The sequence below is a fragment of the Prionailurus bengalensis genome, chromosome E4, assembly GCF_016509475.1.
Source record: "Prionailurus bengalensis isolate Pbe53 chromosome E4, Fcat_Pben_1.1_paternal_pri, whole genome shotgun sequence".
Classification (NCBI taxonomy): domain Eukaryota; kingdom Metazoa; phylum Chordata; class Mammalia; order Carnivora; family Felidae; genus Prionailurus; species Prionailurus bengalensis.
Window position 1 is genome coordinate 11780649 of NC_057360.1, and position 17401 is coordinate 11798049.

Below are 17401 nucleotides of genomic sequence, written 5' to 3' on the forward strand. Positions count from 1 at the left end.
AATAGTTTTCACCCGGACTGCTGCACCTCTGACACTCCAACTGGACTCACCTCTTAGAATCTTGTCTCCTATCATACAATAGCATTTTTAATAGCAACACTGTTCTTCCGTTGCTGCACTATATATCAATACCTGTTACTGGATATTTACGTTTTAATTTTTCACATTTGAGATAAAGTAAAGAACATGCTTATAAATATTCTGAATTGCTCTCTTTGCTTAAATTCTTACAAATCCTATGACACGAAGGAATTAATTTCTAAATGCTGAGAAAGATTAAAAAAATAAAACACTTTATGTCACTTTTTGGCAAAATTTACTGGTTTAGTTTTCTAATATTTGCCTTTAAATGTTAACTGGAAACAGTGTATAGTTTTTATGATAATGATTGGTACTCTTATTAGAAGAGGCTTAGTTTATACTCACGTGGACCATAGATACAAATACATAGCGATAGATATGGTTTGTATGGATTATGAAACTCCAATATCTAATAGTTGCTTTTTGATATACACTTTAAGTAATGGAGGTCCAAATACGTGAAACCTGGCTTCTCTTTTTCCCTTTTGCCACATTGAAGTCAGGGACATTACTTTGAGCTTATTGTAACGGTCATGTTTTCTTCTAGGTCAATCGTGAGTTAAAAAAGCTGCTAGTGGCTTCTGTTGGGGATGATCTTCAGTATCACTTTGAACGTCTAGCCCGTGAGAAAAATCAGCTTATTTTAGAAAACGAAGCCCTAGGTCAAAACACAGCTCAACTTTCTGAACAATTAGAACGTATGTCAATACAGTGTGATGTATGGCGAAGTAAATTCCTTGCGAGCAGGTATTTTCTGTTTTAAGTAGTATTTCATTTCCTGGTTTTGGCTCTGTCAGATTTTTTGCCTGTGACCCAAGAAAGTAGGTTCGAGTGTGAGAATTTCTGACTCAGACTGTCAAAATACTGCATATATTTAAAGAGATGGCGTCTTCCTCATCCTCCGGGCGGTCCGCCTCCCTACGTGGAAAAGTGGTATCAGGATTCTCCCTCGTTCCAGAATTCTAGGTGACTCATCTGTAGGGGAAATCATTCCTGATACAGTATTTGAGAACCAGGACAAAACTGGAAACTCAGATGTCTTGTCAATAAAATCAATAAAATCACACAAAAAGCCAATCCTACTTCTTCCCACCTCCTATCGGGAAAACTCAGATATCATTTCTCTTCCATGCTGTGTTCTCGTAGCTCTTTTAACTCTGTTAATTATGTAAGAGAGCTTCCCAGCCTTCTTCTCGCCGTGCACAAACGAAATCATCCGAACGGCATGCCGAATGAGGCCACTCTTCAGCAGAGGCGGAACCCCCAGGGCCCTGGCCCAGGCCCACAGACAGTGGGACACAGACAGTGGGACCTCCTCCCAGCTCCGAGTGACTGGAGCCCAGGGTGTGGGGTGTTACCCACGTGCCTCACACGTCACATGTTTAATAAATTCAGTCATCTCGAGATTTCCCCGCATAACACCGGACGTCTCGAGGCTGTACTGTAAGAATCGCTGGCTGTGATGAAGAAATTTGCGGGGAGGCGTTTCTTCATGTCTTAATAGCTGTGATACTTTTCAGTAATGGACAACGCTCTTAAAGTCCTTAATTTGCTTCCTAATTGTGCTCACATAGGATGGTGTGTGGAGAAATGGCTGTACTGCTTATTGACTTAGAGTGAAAGTTCATTCTGACTGAACACGTGAAGAGGCAAATCATGCGTGTGTCATACAGATTATTGCCACACGCAGCTTTCTTGATATCCTTATCAATGCTGATAGTAACACTCGAAGGGCAATAAAACTGAAACTCGACTTCACTGACATTTAACTGATTTAATCTTTGGTCGGTAGTCACTATGGTCCGAGACTTTAATTTTAGGTTTAAGATTTTTTAACCGAACGCGGGGCACCTGGGTGGCTCAGTCGGTTAAGCGTCCGACTTCGGCTCAGGTCATGATCTCACAGTTCGTGAGTTCGAGCCCTGCGTCGGGTTCTGTGCTGACAGCTCGGGGCCTGCAGCCTGCTTCGGATTCTGTGTCTCCCTCTCTCTCTGCTCCTCCCCTGCTCACACTGTCTTTCTCTCAAAAATAAATAAAGATGAAAAAAATTTTAAAAAAAAGAAAAGTTTTTTTAGCCAAATGAGCAAGCATACTTTAAAATTTTGCTTCAATTCCATTAATAGAGAACTGGTTAAATAAATTTTGGTACATCCAATCAGGAGAAACCATGAAGCTGCTGTTTTTGACAAAGGGAAAGCAATATGCATTATATGCACTAATGTGAAAAAAAATCACCAAGATAAATTATTAGGTTAAAAAAAAAAAAAGGCATAGAAATGTTTGTATTAAATAATCCCCTTTTTTGTAAATAAGTGGATGTATTTATTTTTCAACATATTCTTTTATGTTGCCATATACATAAATTTTTTTTTTCTGGAGAAATATATAAGAAACTTTATCAGTTGTAAAAGAAGGGGGGGCTGTTGGACAGGAGACTTAGTTTTCCCTTGTATAAAAAAGACTTAGTTTTCCCTTGTATAAAAGCCTTTTGTATCTTATTTTAATATTTTTCTAAAGACAATGAGGTAACTGAGTGATAGGAACTCATTTTTGTTTTCCTCTAAAATTTTCTGTATTTAAAAATATGTAATTATTATTTTTTTTTAATTTTTTTAACATTTATTTATTTTTGAGACAGAGAGAGAGAGAGAGCATGAACAGGGGAGGGTCAGAGGAAGAGGGAGACATAGAATCTGAAACAGGCTCCAGGCTCTGAGCTGTCAGCACAGAGCCCGACGCGGGGCTCGAACCCACAGACCGCGAGATCATGACCTGAGCCGAAGTCAGATGCTTAACCGACTGAGCCACCCAGGCGCCCCAATTATTTTTAATTTGGTTTATCTGGAATAAGATTGAAGTACATTCCAAAAGTCACTCTAAAGGAAAGTTAAATAACTTTTCTTTTGTCACTTTGTAGACACGTATTTTTTAAATCCCTTTAATGAGTTCTAAGATTATATATATTTTTAAATGCTTTAAAGCTGAGAAGTAACTTGACCGTGTGAAATCTTTGTAAGCTTTTGAAAATGAGTTACAAAGGTAGCACATTAACTTCTTTACAGCCGGATAATTTATTATCAGGGAATTTACACGTGACATTTTCATCTTTTCCAGGGTTATGGCAGATGAATTAACCAACTCCAGGGCAGGCTTACAGCGTCAAAACCGTGATGCACAGAGTGCCATTCAAGATCTCCTGAGTGAACGGGAACAGTTTCGTCAGGAAATGATAGCTACCCAGAAGTACGGCACTTGTTTCCACTCTCAACTCTCCTTCCTTCTCTTGCAATTTTTGTTACTGTGATAGTTCTTTAGTATTTCTACATGCAGTAACTTATTGAGCGTATACTTTGAGGAGCATTTTTAAATAGATGCCCAGAAGGGAGGAAGACTAAAAAAAATAAGACCACGTGCGTCTTACATTCTTAATTACATTCTTACATATAATTCTAGCTATAATAGAAGTGATCTTTGGTTTTATTTATTTATTTTTATTTTTATTTTTTATTATGAAATTTATGGTCAAATTGGTTTCCATACAACACCCAGTGCTCTTCCCAACAGGTGCCCTCCTCAAGCCCATCACCACCCACCTCTCCCTCCCACCCCCCATAAACCCTCAGTTTGTTCTCAGTTTTTAGGAGTCTCTTATGTTTTGGCTCCCTCTCTCTCTAACCATTTTTTTGATCTTTGGTTTTAAAAGTGGTTTTTGTTTATAGTTGTAGCACTTCTGTGTAATTTTTGGTAGCGGCCAAAAAGTGTACCTGTCTCTCCTTTGGGAGGTCTTTTTGAGGACTGTTCTTTAGCATTAGAGTTTACTTTCATGACCATATGCTCCAGAACTATCAAAATTGATGGTCTTTCTTAAAAGTACTTTGTACTTCTATACACACATCTTCCTGGACTTACAGTGGGGTTATGTCCCAGTAAAGTCATCCAAGGTGAAAATACCATGTGTCAAAAATTAATTTAATACACCTAACCTACTGAACATCATGACTTAGCCTAGCCTACCTTAAACATGCTGAACATGTATATTAGCCTATAGTTGGGCAAAATTACCTAAAACAAAGCCCATTTTGTTATAAGGTGTTGACTATCTTGGGATTTGAGCACTACACTGAAAGCAAAAAACAGAATGCTTGTTCAGGTACAGAATTTTGTAAGTGTATTCATTGTTTACCTCCCGATCACGTACCTTGCTGGGAGCTGTGGCTCACTTCTGCTGCCCAGCAAATGAGAAAGTATGGTGCTGCCTACTGCTAGACCAGGAATAGATGAAAATTCAAAATTCAAAGTATAGTTTTAATTAAATGTTATTGCTTTTGCACCATCATATAGTCAAAAAATCATCAAACCATCATAAGTCAAGGACTATAATTGATTTATTACAAATCAAATCAGTAAGGGTCAAAGAAGAACTCACAGGGGAAATTATAAGAATGAAAACAATTCATATGACGCTTGAACAACATGAGGAGGAGACTGACCCCCACCCCCCCGCAGTTGAAAATCCATGTGTAATTTTTGACTCCTCAAAAATTTAACTACTTCTAGCCTACTCAACCAGAAGCCTTGCCAATAACATAAATTGTTGATTAACACATATTTTGTATATCATATGTAGTATACACTATATTCTTATAATAAAATAAGCTAAAGAAAAGAAACTATTACTAAAATTATAAGGAAGACAAAATACATCTACAGTACTATACTGTATTTACTGAAAAAAAAATCAGCACATAAGTAGACCTCCACAGTTCAAACTCACATTGTTCGAGGGTAAACCATATATCAAAGTATCAGATTTTGTGGGAGGCAACTAAAGCGATGTTTAGAGGGAAATTTATAGCTTTAAACACTTATTTTAGAAAAGAAGAAAGGTCCTGACAGTAATTTAAGCCTACTCTTTAAGAAACACAAAGAGCAGGGGGCACCTGGGTGGCTCAGGCAGTTAAGCATCAGACTTCGACTCAGGTCATGATCTCATTGTTCGTGAGTTCGAGCCCACATCCGGCTCTGTGCTGACAGCCCAGAGCCTGAAGCCTGCTTTGGATTCTGTGTCTCCCTCTCTCTCTGCCCTTCCCCTGCTTGTGCTCTCAAAAAAAACCACAAAGAGCAAATTAAGCAGAAGGAAGAAAATAATAAGAATGAGAGCAGGGATAAATGAAATAGCCAATTCTAGTTCTTTGATGAGATAAATCTAAGAAACCTCTAGGCAGTATAATCAGGGAAAAAAAAGAAAGAAAGAAACACATTGTCAGTGTCAGGAATTAGGAAGGGCATATATTACCTAGATTCTATAGACATAAAAAAGATGATGTGGGGATGTTATGAACAACTGTATGCCAATAAACTCAACAACTTAAATGAAATGGACAGAGTCCTTAAAAGACACAAAATTACCAAAGGGTACTCAAGAACAAGTCACCTGAATAGCCCTAACCTATTAAAGCAATTGAATTTTCAGTTAAAAACCTTCTAATAAAGGAAATTCCAGGCCTACATAGATTTACTGGTAAATACCAGCAAACAACTAAGAAAGAAAGCAAGCCAAATTTACACAGACTCTTCTAGAAAACAGAAGGGAACACTTTCCAACTCACTTTATGAGGCCAGCATTACCTTGATACCAAAATCAGAGGTATTACAAGAAAACTACAGACCGGTATCTCCAATGAACATAGATGCAAAAGTCCTAACCAGAATTTTAGTGAATCAAATCCTACAATATGTAAAAAGGTTTCTACATCGTGGCCAAGTACATTTCATCCTAGGAATTGTAAGTTGGTTTATCCTTCAAAAACCAATTAATGTAACTCATGAAAAAGGAAATAATAGATACACAAATCAGATCAGTAGTTCTGTACCACTAGATGAGTATACCAGTTTATTGTACCTGTACTAAAATATGAGAACTAAGAAAAAAGTTCTGCTTGTTGATGACTTCCAGATAAGACATTAATAAATCTATAAATGCTTTCTATAGTCTTATTTTAACCAGAATTTCCAATTTATTGAACTCTGAGAAAAAGATATGCGAGAAAGATACTTACATGATTCCAGAAGAATGTTTCCTGTTTCTTTAGTATTCTTGACTTTTATGTTTTATCCTCTTATTAATATTCAGTGTTCCTGTGTGTTCTATGCAGACTCTTGGAGGAGCTCTTAGTCTCTTTGCAGTGGGGAAGAGAGCAAACCTACTACCCAAGTACACAGCCTCACACCACGGCAGAACTAGCGTTAACAAATCACAAGTTGGCAAAAGCGGTCAATGCTCATCTTCTGGGAAATGTCGGTGCTAACGGCCAAAAAAAGGTTCCATCGCCAGTTGAATTCTGCAGCACCCCAGCAGAAAAAATGGCTGAAACGGTAAAATATTTCTCTCTTGTGTGACTGTGGAACTTCTAAGACTGTCCCCTTACCAAAAGGTGATATAAAGTGCTTGGGATTAGAAGTTAGGAATTATGGGATCTAAACCTGATTTTCATGCTAATGAGCTTGAGATCTTGGAAAAACTTGTTTCTTCCTTTGTGTTTTCATTTCTTAAACATTATTACTCTTGGGGTGCCTGGGTGGCTCAGTCGGTAAGCGTCCAACTTCAGCTCAGGTCATGATCTCGCGGTTCGTGGGTTTGAGCCCCGTGTCGGGCTCCATGCTGACAGCTCGGAGCCTGGAGCCTGCTTCGGATTCTGTGTCTCCCTCTCTCTCTGCTCCTCCCCACTCATGCTCTGCCTCTCTCTCAAAAATAAACATTAAAAAAACATTATTACTATGTCCTTCAGGAGAAAAATGTGATTGTTTTGAAAGGGCCTATCTTTTAGCTATTATCATGAGCTGATAATAGATTACTTCTGACATCAGAAATTATTTCATTCCCGTGTATAGATATGAATGTGGCAAATACTGCGGAATCAAATAGTGTAGACCCGGTACCTACAGGCCTGGGTAAATTCAGGGTTCATGCAGATAAGCTGTTAAATACTGTGGTCTCACAGTTCTGTCCTAACCAAGGTCACCTCTATTGCATTTCAATATCTTACTCCTGTGTCCCTATCGCAGGCCTTGTCCTTAACCAGAATGGTCCACTTTTAAAATCAACTCAACACCTCTCTCCATGACCTGTGATCTCAACTCTTCTTTCCAAGCCCTGATTGCTTTAATTGCCCCGGTTCCTCGATCACATAATCTTTATTCCCTCGATCCCTACGTTTTTTATTTCATCTCATCAGCTCACTCCCCTGGTTTCTTTTCCTTCCATAACTTGCCTATATTTCAATTTTAAGTATCTTTCTCCCTTATCTCTCAGGTACCCTGAAAATGTCAGTCCTTTGTCAGTTCGTCACTTGCCTTGTTTCTGTACCTGTCAGATTATAACCTCACGTTCAGTAGATGACTTTGGTTCCTAGTTCACAAAAAAAAGAAGGCACTGGCAGAAAATTCCTTCAAGGTCCCACGTGATACCTAGAAGCCTAAAAAAGAAAAATCTCTCTATCTTAAGTTCTCTGATGTGGCCTTATCACCTTTACAAGCAAGAACGTTGGACAAACGGTCCATACTTGTTTGTATTCATGTACCATCCATTCCTCAGTTCCTGCCATACTAATCCCAGTAGTCTTCCAGCTCTGCTCTTCTCAAAACATGCTCATATAAAGGTCATGAACATTTAAATGCTTTTTTACCATATTTTTTTCTTTTCAGATTTTTATCTAAATTCTAGTTAACATACAGTGCAATACTGGTTTCAGGAGTAGAATTCAGGGATTCATCATTCACATACAACACCCAAGTGCTCATCATAACAAGTGCCCTCCTTAGTACCTACCCACTATCCGTCTAGCCCATCCCCCACCCACCTCCCTCCATCAGCTCTCAGTTTGTTGTCTATAGTTAAGAGTCTCTTATGGTTGGTTTCCCTCTCTCTTTTTTCCCCCTCCCATATGTTCATCTGTTTTGTTTCTTAAATTCCACTGAGTGAAATCATATGGTATTCATCTTCCTCTGACTGATATTCTGCTTAGCAGAATACACTCTAGTTCTATCCACATCATTCCAAATGGCAAAATTCCATTCTTTTTGATGGCTAAGTAACATTCCAGTGTGTGTGTGTGTGTGTGTGTGTGTGTGTGTGTGTGTGTACACACATACATACACCACATCTTCTCTATCCATTCATCATTCATTGGACATTTGGGTCCTTTCCATGGTTTGACTAGTGTTTTTAATGCTGCTGTAAACATTGGGGTGCATGTAGCCCTTCAAATCAGCATTTTTTGTATCCTTTGGGTAAATGCCTAGTAGTGCAGTTGCTGGGTCATAGGGTAGTTGTATCTCTAACTTGTTAAGGACCCTCCATACTGTTTCCCAGAGTGTGTGCACCAGTTTGCATTCCCACCAAAAGTGCAGGAGGGCTCCTCTTTCCCCACATCCTCACCAACACCTGTTGTTTCTTGTGTTATTAATTTTAGCCATTCTGACAGGTGTGAGGTGGTATCTCATTGTGGTTTTGATTTGTGTTTCCCTAATGATGAGTGATATTGAGCATCTTTCATGTGTCTGTTAGTCATCTGGATGTCTTTGTAAAAATGTCTGTTCATGTCTTCTGCCCATTTCTTCACTGGATTATTTATTTTCTTGGAGTTGAGTTTGATAAGTTCTTTATAGGTTTTGGATACTAACCCTTTATCCAATATGTCATCTGCAAATATCTTCTCCCATTCGATAGGCTGCCTTTTACTCTTGTCAATTGTTTCCTTCGCTCTGCAGAAGCTTTTTATCTTGATAAAGTCCCCCAATAGTTCACGTTTGCTTTTGTTTCTCTTACCTCCAGCAAATAGTCTAGTAAGAATTTGCTGCAGCCGAGGTCAAAGAGGTTGCTGCCATGTTCTCCTCTAAGATTTTGATGGTTTCCTGTCTCACATTTAGGTGTTTCATCCATTTTAAATTTATTTTTGCATATGGTGTAAAAAAAAAAAAAGGGGGGTCCAGTTTCATTCTTCTGTATGTCACCGTCCAGTTTTCCTAATGCCATTTGTGGAAGAGACTGTCTTTTTTTCCTTTGGGTGTTCTTTCCTACTTTGTTGAGGATTACTTGACCATATAGCTGTGGGTCTATTTGTGGGTTTTCTGTTCTGCTCCATTAACCTCTGTGTCTGTTTTTGTGCCAGTACCATACTGTCTTGATGACTGCAGCTTTATAGATAAGTTTAAACTCCAGAATCATGATGCTTCCAGCTTTGCTTTTCTTTTTCAGGACTGCTTTGGCTATTCGGGGTCTTTTGTGTTTCCAGACAAATTTTAGGATTGTTCTAGCTCTAGCTCTGTGAAAAATGCTAGTGGTATTTTGGTAGGGATTGCATTAAATGTGTGGATTGGTTTGAGTAGTAGAGACATTTTAACAATATTTGTTCTTCCAATCCATGAGCATGGAATGTTTTTTCCATTTCTTTGTGCCCTCTTCAGTTTCCTTCATAAATTTTCTCGTTTTCAGAGTACAGATCCTTTAGTTCTTTGGTTAGGTTTATTCCTATGTATCTTACAGTGTTTGGTGCCATTGTAGTTGGGATCGATTTCTTGATTTCTTTTTCTGCTGCTTCATTATTGGTGTATAAAAATGCCGCTGATTTCCGTGCCTTGATTTTACATCCTGAAACTTTACTGAATTCATGTATTAGTTCTAACAATTTTTTGGTGGAGTCTTTCAGGTTTTCTGCATAGAGTATCATGTCGTCTGCAAATAATGAAAGTTTTACTTCTTCTTTGACGATTTGGATGCCTTTTATTTTTTTGTTGTAGTTGTCTGAGAGCTGAGGCTAAGGCTTCCAGTACTGTGTTAAAAAGTAATGGTGAGAGGACATCTCTGTCTTGTTCCTGATTGTAGAGGAAAGCTCTCAGTTTTTCCCCTTTGAGGATGATATTAGCCGTGGGTCTTTCGTATATGGCCTTTGTGATGTTGAGGTAGAATGGATGTTATATTTTATCAGATGCTCTTTCTGCATCTATTGAGAGGATCATATGGTTCTTATTTTTTTCTTTTATTAATTTGGTATATATGTTGATTGATTTGCAAATATTGAACCATCCCTGCAGCCCAGGAATAAATCCCTCTTGATCATGGTGAATAGTTCTTTTAGTGCATTGCTGGGTTCAGTTTGCTGATATCTTGTTGAAAATTTTTGCATCCATGTTTATCAAGGATATTGGCCTATAATTCTTTTTAGTGGGGGTCTTCGTCTAGTTTTGGAATCAAGGTAATGCTAGCCTCACAGAAGGAGTTTGGAAGTCTGTCCAGAAAAAAAAAAAAAAAAAAAAAAAAAGGCTACAGCCTATGTGTGTTTTGTACCGTTTGTTAAAAGAAGCCAGATCCAAAAAATAAAAGTAAAATATATGTAAATAAATAAATATTTTAAAGATTAAAAGAAAGGAAACTAGAGCCTATTTCCCCTAGATCTGAAGCTTTGCAGCACTCTGTGATCAGTAGACTCGGTGCATGCACGGGGTTTGTGCTGGTCTTCTGGGGACAGGGCCTTCCGCACTGATTTTTTCAGGCCAACTTGCCCTCTAGAGACGCATCAGTGCAGGTGGGGGGGTCTCGGCGTAAGCCGCTCCAGTCTCCTCTTGGCGGCACTGTTCAGCTCACTGAGGTGGGTGGGTGCTGATGGGCAGGTGGCAAATGGTGTTGCCCTGTTCTCTCATTCCCCGAGCAGAGAACTCCTGCCTGCCACTCTTCAGAAGTCCCCCTCACAGAAGAGCGAACAGTCCTCACTCTCGTGTCGCTGGATTCCATCAGATTCCTACCTTCACCCTGTCTGTGTCCAGCTGCTTTATGTCAGGCACCCAGCCGGGCTTCTAAACCCCAGATTTTAGGGACTCACGCAGGATGGCGTGTGCTGAACTTCCGGAAGAGGGTCTTGCGTAGCTTTTGCCATTTCCTGCCTGTGCCGGGGAAGCGGTCGTGCAGCCCCACAGTGGCTCAGAGGCTCGCTGCCCTCAGCCAGCATCCCCAGTCCTATGCCTGGGAACAGTACAGCACACCGGCACCACCTGTCCTTCTGTCCCCAAGAGGCCTTGCCACCACGCCCAAAAACAGGGGAACCGTTTCTCCCCGTGCGACCCAAGGGATCCTCAGACCGTGCTGTCCAGTCCCAGGTCTCCACCCTCCTTCCCTGCAGGGTCACCCCTAAGCCAAGCACCACCCCAGCGGGGCGGACTTGTAAAACATCAGATTTTGTGCGCTGCTGCTTAGAATACCTTGCGTCTCCGTAAGCAGGGCTCCCTCCCCTCCACAGCACGCAGTTCTTCCCTCCCCCAAATCAACTCTCTGTGGTTCCTACCTTCCAGGATTCTACTTGCAGACTTGCAGTTTTGTTCTGTCGGTCCTCACGTTGATCTCTTGGGTGTTCAGAATGATTTGATCTTTATCTAGCTGTGTTCAAGGGACGAGGCAAGCTTAGGTTCCCCCTACTCCTCTGCCAGCTTAACTCCTCACTTTATTACCCTAGTTTATGTGTCAGCCCTCCTCCCTTGATATCCTCTTGACTTCTCTGACCTCACTCATTCTTGGCCCCCATACTCCCTCTCAGGACACCTCCTCATCACCTTTTTTCCTCCTTTAAATGTTGTTGTTCCATAGGAGTCTGTTCCCCATGCTTTTCAAACTCCCTTAGTTTCTGAAACACCGTATACTTCTAACTCCTCACTACTCCGTGACCATTCTTTTTCAGTATTTTGCAGGGATGTGAGGCATCCTCCTCCTGTGCCCACTCTTGAGCCTTTCCTCTCATAACAGACTTTCTGTATTCTGTAGGGACTGTCCTGTTCCCATAGCTCCATGCTTGGGACTTCGACGGAGATATTTGTTTCTGGGTTCAAGAGACCTGTCCAGCTTGCCACCTCCATATGTGCATCTCAAAGACAGCTGAAGACAGAACAACTGGTCCTTTCTCCTGGCTTTTGCATTTGCATTTCCCCCTCCCCCCAAAAAGAAAAAGAACCCACTTCCCCCTGTACTCCCTCTTAGCGAACTATACCACTATATAGATGTTTTAAGTATTTCATAAAATAATGCATATAAAGCTCATAGAAGATTCCAAAATATAGTAATTGCTCAGTAAATGGTAGATACCATTTTTATTACTTTCTTCATCCCCCTAATCCTGCTGGTTTTACAAATCCTATCAGTTCCTTCTATTTTATCCCCTCTTCAAGTCCAAACACCTATCCTTCAGCCTCAATCATTGCAGTAGCCTTTTTCCCAATACCCCTCACTTTTTACCTGCCTCCAGGCCATCCTCTACTGCAATTAGAGTCTCTCTCTACAGAGAGTTAGTTTTTAAATGCCGGTCCAAAAAAAAAAAAGGAAAAAGTCAATCCACTTGTGTTGGTATTCCTGTTCACACAGCTCCCAGTCTCCCTCATTATTGAGTCTCAATTCTTCCATATTATATAGAAGGCTTTTCAAAATCTTTATGCCACCTCTTCTCGAGGATTATTAGCCAGGTGTCCCTACACTCTGCTCTTCAAATCCCAGCAGCCTCAACCACGTTTCATTGCACAGACATGCCATTGTACTGCAAGCCTCTGTGTATACGTTCTGCCTGGACTGTCCTCGCAGCACCTCTCTACCTTTAAGAATCAGCCCTCCCTGGGGGCGCCTGGGGGGCGCAGTCGGTTAAGCGTCCGACTTCAGCCAGGTCACGATCTCGCGGTCCGTGAGTTCAAGCCCCGCGTCAGGCTCTGGGCTGATGGCTCGGAGCCTGGAGCCTGTTTCCGATTCTGTGTCTCCCTCTCTCTCTGCCCCTCCCCCGTTCATGCTCTGTCTCTCTCTGTCTCAAAAATAAATAAACGTTGAAAAAAAAAAAAAAAAGAATCAGCCCTCCCTGAATCTCCCTGGCAAACTCGGATGGACCTTCCCCCAGGCTTCTATTGGGTTTTGTGCATTCATCTGTGATAGCTCTTTACCATGTTCGGTTGCAGTTATTTGATTTGCCCCCTCCCTCCCTAACTATAAGCTCCGTGAGGGTGAGGACCGTATCTTATGTTTCCTCAAGATCTGACACAGCAATCCTGTACACATAGTAGGTGCTCAGCTGTATACAGAATGCATCCATACCCAAAACTAAATTCATCATCTTTTTTTCTTTTTTCTTTTTTCTTTTTTTTTTTTTGAGAGAGAGACAGAGACAGCGTGAGTGGGGAAGGGGCAGAGAGAAGAGGAGAGAGAGAATTCCAAGCAGGCTCTGTGCTGCCTGTGCAGAGCCCCGTGTGGGGCTCGAACTCATGAAACCGTGAGATCATGACCTGAGCCAAAATCAAGAGTCAGATGCTTAACCGACTGAGCCACCCGGGTGCCCTAAATTCATCATCTTTATCCTTTCTCTTCTCCTTGTTGGGAAGCTGTGTCACTGCCTATTCAGTTGCTGCCAGTAGTATGTGGTATAACTGACAACTCCTTCCTTGAAACACGCACTTCCCTTGGCTAACATAACTGCACACCCTCCCGGCTTTTCTCTTCTCTGACCATTCTGGTTTACTATACGATTTTAGGTATCCTGCGGGCATGTTCTAGATCCCCTTTTCCCAATCTTTTATCCACCACGTTCTCTTAGTTAACATACCTAACAGTCCTCCTTTCTTAGGGTCTCTTGAACCTTTCAGCCCCTTTGCTTCAATGTCATCATTTCTTAGCTAGCTTACTGTAGTAAACTCCCTTTCTTTGTTCTTCCCATGTCTGCTTTTAATGCCTACCCTTTCCCGTCTCTTCCAACTGAGTATATAACATGTTTGTCTGAAAGGTATCCTGCTTAAAATCCTTCCCTGTCACCTTAAGGCTAAAATCCAGAAACCTATCTGTACTGGTATCTCAGTCTCCTACCGAACTCCTTTGGTATATGGTTTCTCTCTCTATAGACAGAATGTAATAACAGCGTATCTCAGTACTTTTCTTATTTTCCCTTCTAAATGTATAAGCAAGTTTTCGTTAAGCCCTTCATCTTTACTTGTCCTGTAGCACCCAACCAAATTTTACAAAAATAGGATCTCAAAAACTCAGTGGAAAAAGCAGCAATCTAGTTGAAAAATAAAGGTCCCAAAATAGAACAGTGGCCCTTAAATGGTGGCAGGACATTCTTAAATTAGCTCTAGTCCTTTGGGTATGTTGGTAACTTAGAAGGAAAAAAACCTGCTGGACAGCTTGAGAGAGAGACAGGCACATCCAACCACATCTGGAAGCTCCTTACATAAGGCATAGGCTTGCACAAGAAAGCAAGAACATTCTTTCCCCTGCTGCTTTTCCCAGTTCCTTTCCAACTGCAGTGCCTACCTCGTTTATACCACGACCCATCCTCCTCCTGTGAATATGGCTGGGCGAATGTAAGCGTGACAAACAGGAGCTATGAACTAAGCGTGTTATCCTTGCCCTTCACTGGAGAATTGTATTCAACCCAAAGGTTCCTCCTGTTGTGGGTCGTAGAACAGGACATGTCAGAGCAGAAGAATTCAGAGAGCACGGTTCTGTGACATCCAAGAACATGAACAAGAACATGATTGTTAGCATAAAATGTTGCATATAAACTAGAAACAGAGGCATTGATTTTACAAGTAACTCATTATAAACTTTGAAATACGATTTCAGGAGAAGAATGCAGAATCCTGATTCCAGGCAGTTAATGAAAGATCATAGAAGGAAGGTGGTGGGTGCTTTTTGGTTAAGGGTAAAAACTGATGCCACTTAAATTGATATAACCATCATATTTTCTTCTGTGTTTTCATGCTTTTTTCACCAATATCCATTAAAGAACATTAATTTCATCATTTTTGAAAACGAGGCAACCTAGGTAATGTCATAACTAGACACCGTTCATAATTTAGAGCTTTTTGAAAAGGGACAAGTTCTCTAACCAATCAAATTCATCATTCAGATGTTATTTTTTCTGGTAGTTACATGTGAATGAAATGGGGTTTTATAAGTACTTATATTAATCAATAAAGCCAAGGGCTTTTACAGTCCCTAATGCATTCATCTGACATTACTTCTTGTTTTCCCTAGGTTCTACGCATTTTAGATCCAGTTACCTGTACAGAAAGCTCACCTGACAACCCATTTTCTGAGTCTTCACCAACCACCTTACTTGCCACAAAGAAAAATATTGGACGATTTCATCCCTATACTAGATATGAAAACATAACTTTCAATTGCTGCAACCACTGCCAGGGAGAACTTATTGTCCTTTAACATTCAGCGTGTCGGAGGCACGCCACAGGCACTTGCTTCTCTGGGAGCTGGAGTTCTTACAGTGGTAGAAGTAATATCACTTTCTATTTACGTAATCTATATCCCCAAAGATGTTTTATGTACTGGACCACAGATTACCCTTTCTTAATAAGTATCTCAGGGTAAGAAAAGAAGGAAACTGTGTAGCTATATTTAAAGGAGATGATAACTTTGCAGGCACTGTATGATGCTTTTCCTAAAGGACTCTGAAAGAAAAAGATTCCACCTTTATTTTAAGCCCTAAGTTATGTCTTGCTGTGTATTTAATATGAGCAGACTTAACTTTTGGTACTCTTAGTGCAAGGTGGGTCATATGCGGCCACACCACTCATTTACTGTTGTCTCTGGTTATTTTCTGGTTTTTTGTTTTGTTTTTTTACACCACAGCAGTACAATCGAATAGATGCAACAGGGCTTGTATGGCCTGCAGAGCTTAAAATATTTCCTATCAGGTCCTTTACAGAAAGTTTTCTGGCCCCTACTCTCAAGGAATAATAGCCAGGGGGATGGGTGGAGGGAGTGTCCATTCCCTTTTTGGTGATTTTGTTGGGGCTACAAAGGAGGCTCATGGAAATACTATGGGTGAAGGGACTAATATTTTAAAACCAAATGCTACATGTTAGGAAAATTAGAAGTATTTTACCAGCATATTAGCAAGCGTTTCAGCAAAACATATTATGTTGGTTTTGTGTGGGGAATGCCATAGTTTGAATGGGTGCAACTTGACATATATAAAGAAAACAGATTCCACTGAGCTCATTTTGACAAATGCAACACAGTAGGAATATCCAATTTGATATAAAATGTGGTAGAGAAAGTTGAATCTTTCTGGAACATTGTACAAAATGAAAAATGAAATCCATCAATTAATTAATAATTGTTTATGATGAACCATCATAAAACACCCTTTTTATAGGTCTTTAAAAATATCCACAATATGTTTCCACCAGATTACACCATAGTAGGTGCAGAACTGTCTATCAAAAGAGAAATCTTCTGAAGACAAATCTGGTCAAATAACATATTTTAATGTCAACTTAATGGTTTTTTTGTCTGACTCATCAGAGTTATACTTTGAAATGGCAATAAATTTCTCTACATTTATTTTGAATATTGATTTAATGTGCTTGTCAAGTCTTCCTCTAACTTATACTATTTATAGTTGATTCTTCAGCCTTTCCTTTAGGTTTACTTAGCATAAAACTTGAGGAAAACATAGAGGAAAAGCTTCATGACATTGGATTTGGCGATGATTTCTTGGATATGACACCAGAAGCACAGGCAAGAAGAGAAAAAAATAGTTAACTTCATCAAAATTAAAAACTTTTTAATCAAAGGACAGTATCCACAAAATGAAAAGGCAACCTACAGAACCAAAGAAAATATTTGCAAATCATATAGCTAATAAGGGTCTAGTGTCCAGAATAAAGGTCTACAACATAGCAACCAAAAAACAAACAACCTAATTAAAAAATGGGCAAAGGACATGACGAGACATTTCCTAAACAAAGATGTACAAAATGCCAATAACATATCAAAAGATTCTCAACATCATTAATCAGTATCACTTCATGCCCATTACAATGGCCACTTATCACAGAAGGAAAATAAGCATTGACAAGGATGTGGAGAAATTAGAACCCTTGTACGTTACTGGTGAGAATGTAAAATGGTGCAACCACTGTTGAAGACAGTATAGTAGTTCCTCAAAAAATTAAACACGGGCACCTAGGTGGCTCAGTCGGTTGAGCATCAGACTCTTGATTTCGGTGCAGGTCGTGAAATGGAGCCCTGCGTCAAGAACCCCGAGCTCTGCTTGGGATTCTCTCTCTTCCTCTGCCCCTCTCCAGCTCACGTTCTCTTTCTAAAATAAAATTTAAAAAAAAATCAAACATAGAATTACCATATGATCCAGCAATTCACTTGTAGGTAAACACCCAAAAGAACTGAAAGCAAGGACCCAAATAGTTGTATACCAGTGTTCACAGCAGCATTATTCGTGTAGCCAAAAGGAAGGTGAAAGTAACATAGGTGTCCTTTGATGGA

At 40.1% G+C, this 17401-nt stretch overlaps 1 protein-coding gene across 1 annotated transcript in view; it reads left to right on the forward strand.

The window, feature by feature from the left end:
• BLZF1 (basic leucine zipper nuclear factor 1) overlaps positions 1-16457 on the forward strand; it is a 29819-nt gene extending 13362 nt beyond the window's left edge. Inside the window, exons 4-7 of the mRNA XM_043567943.1 lie at positions 629-828; positions 3196-3324; positions 6237-6456; positions 15131-16457. Of these exons, the coding sequence (XP_043423878.1) occupies positions 629-828; positions 3196-3324; positions 6237-6456; positions 15131-15316 (735 nt within the window). The 3' untranslated portion in view covers positions 15317-16457. The remainder of the gene's footprint in view (positions 1-628; positions 829-3195; positions 3325-6236; positions 6457-15130) is intronic.
• The last annotated feature ends 944 nt before the right edge of the window (positions 16458-17401 follow it).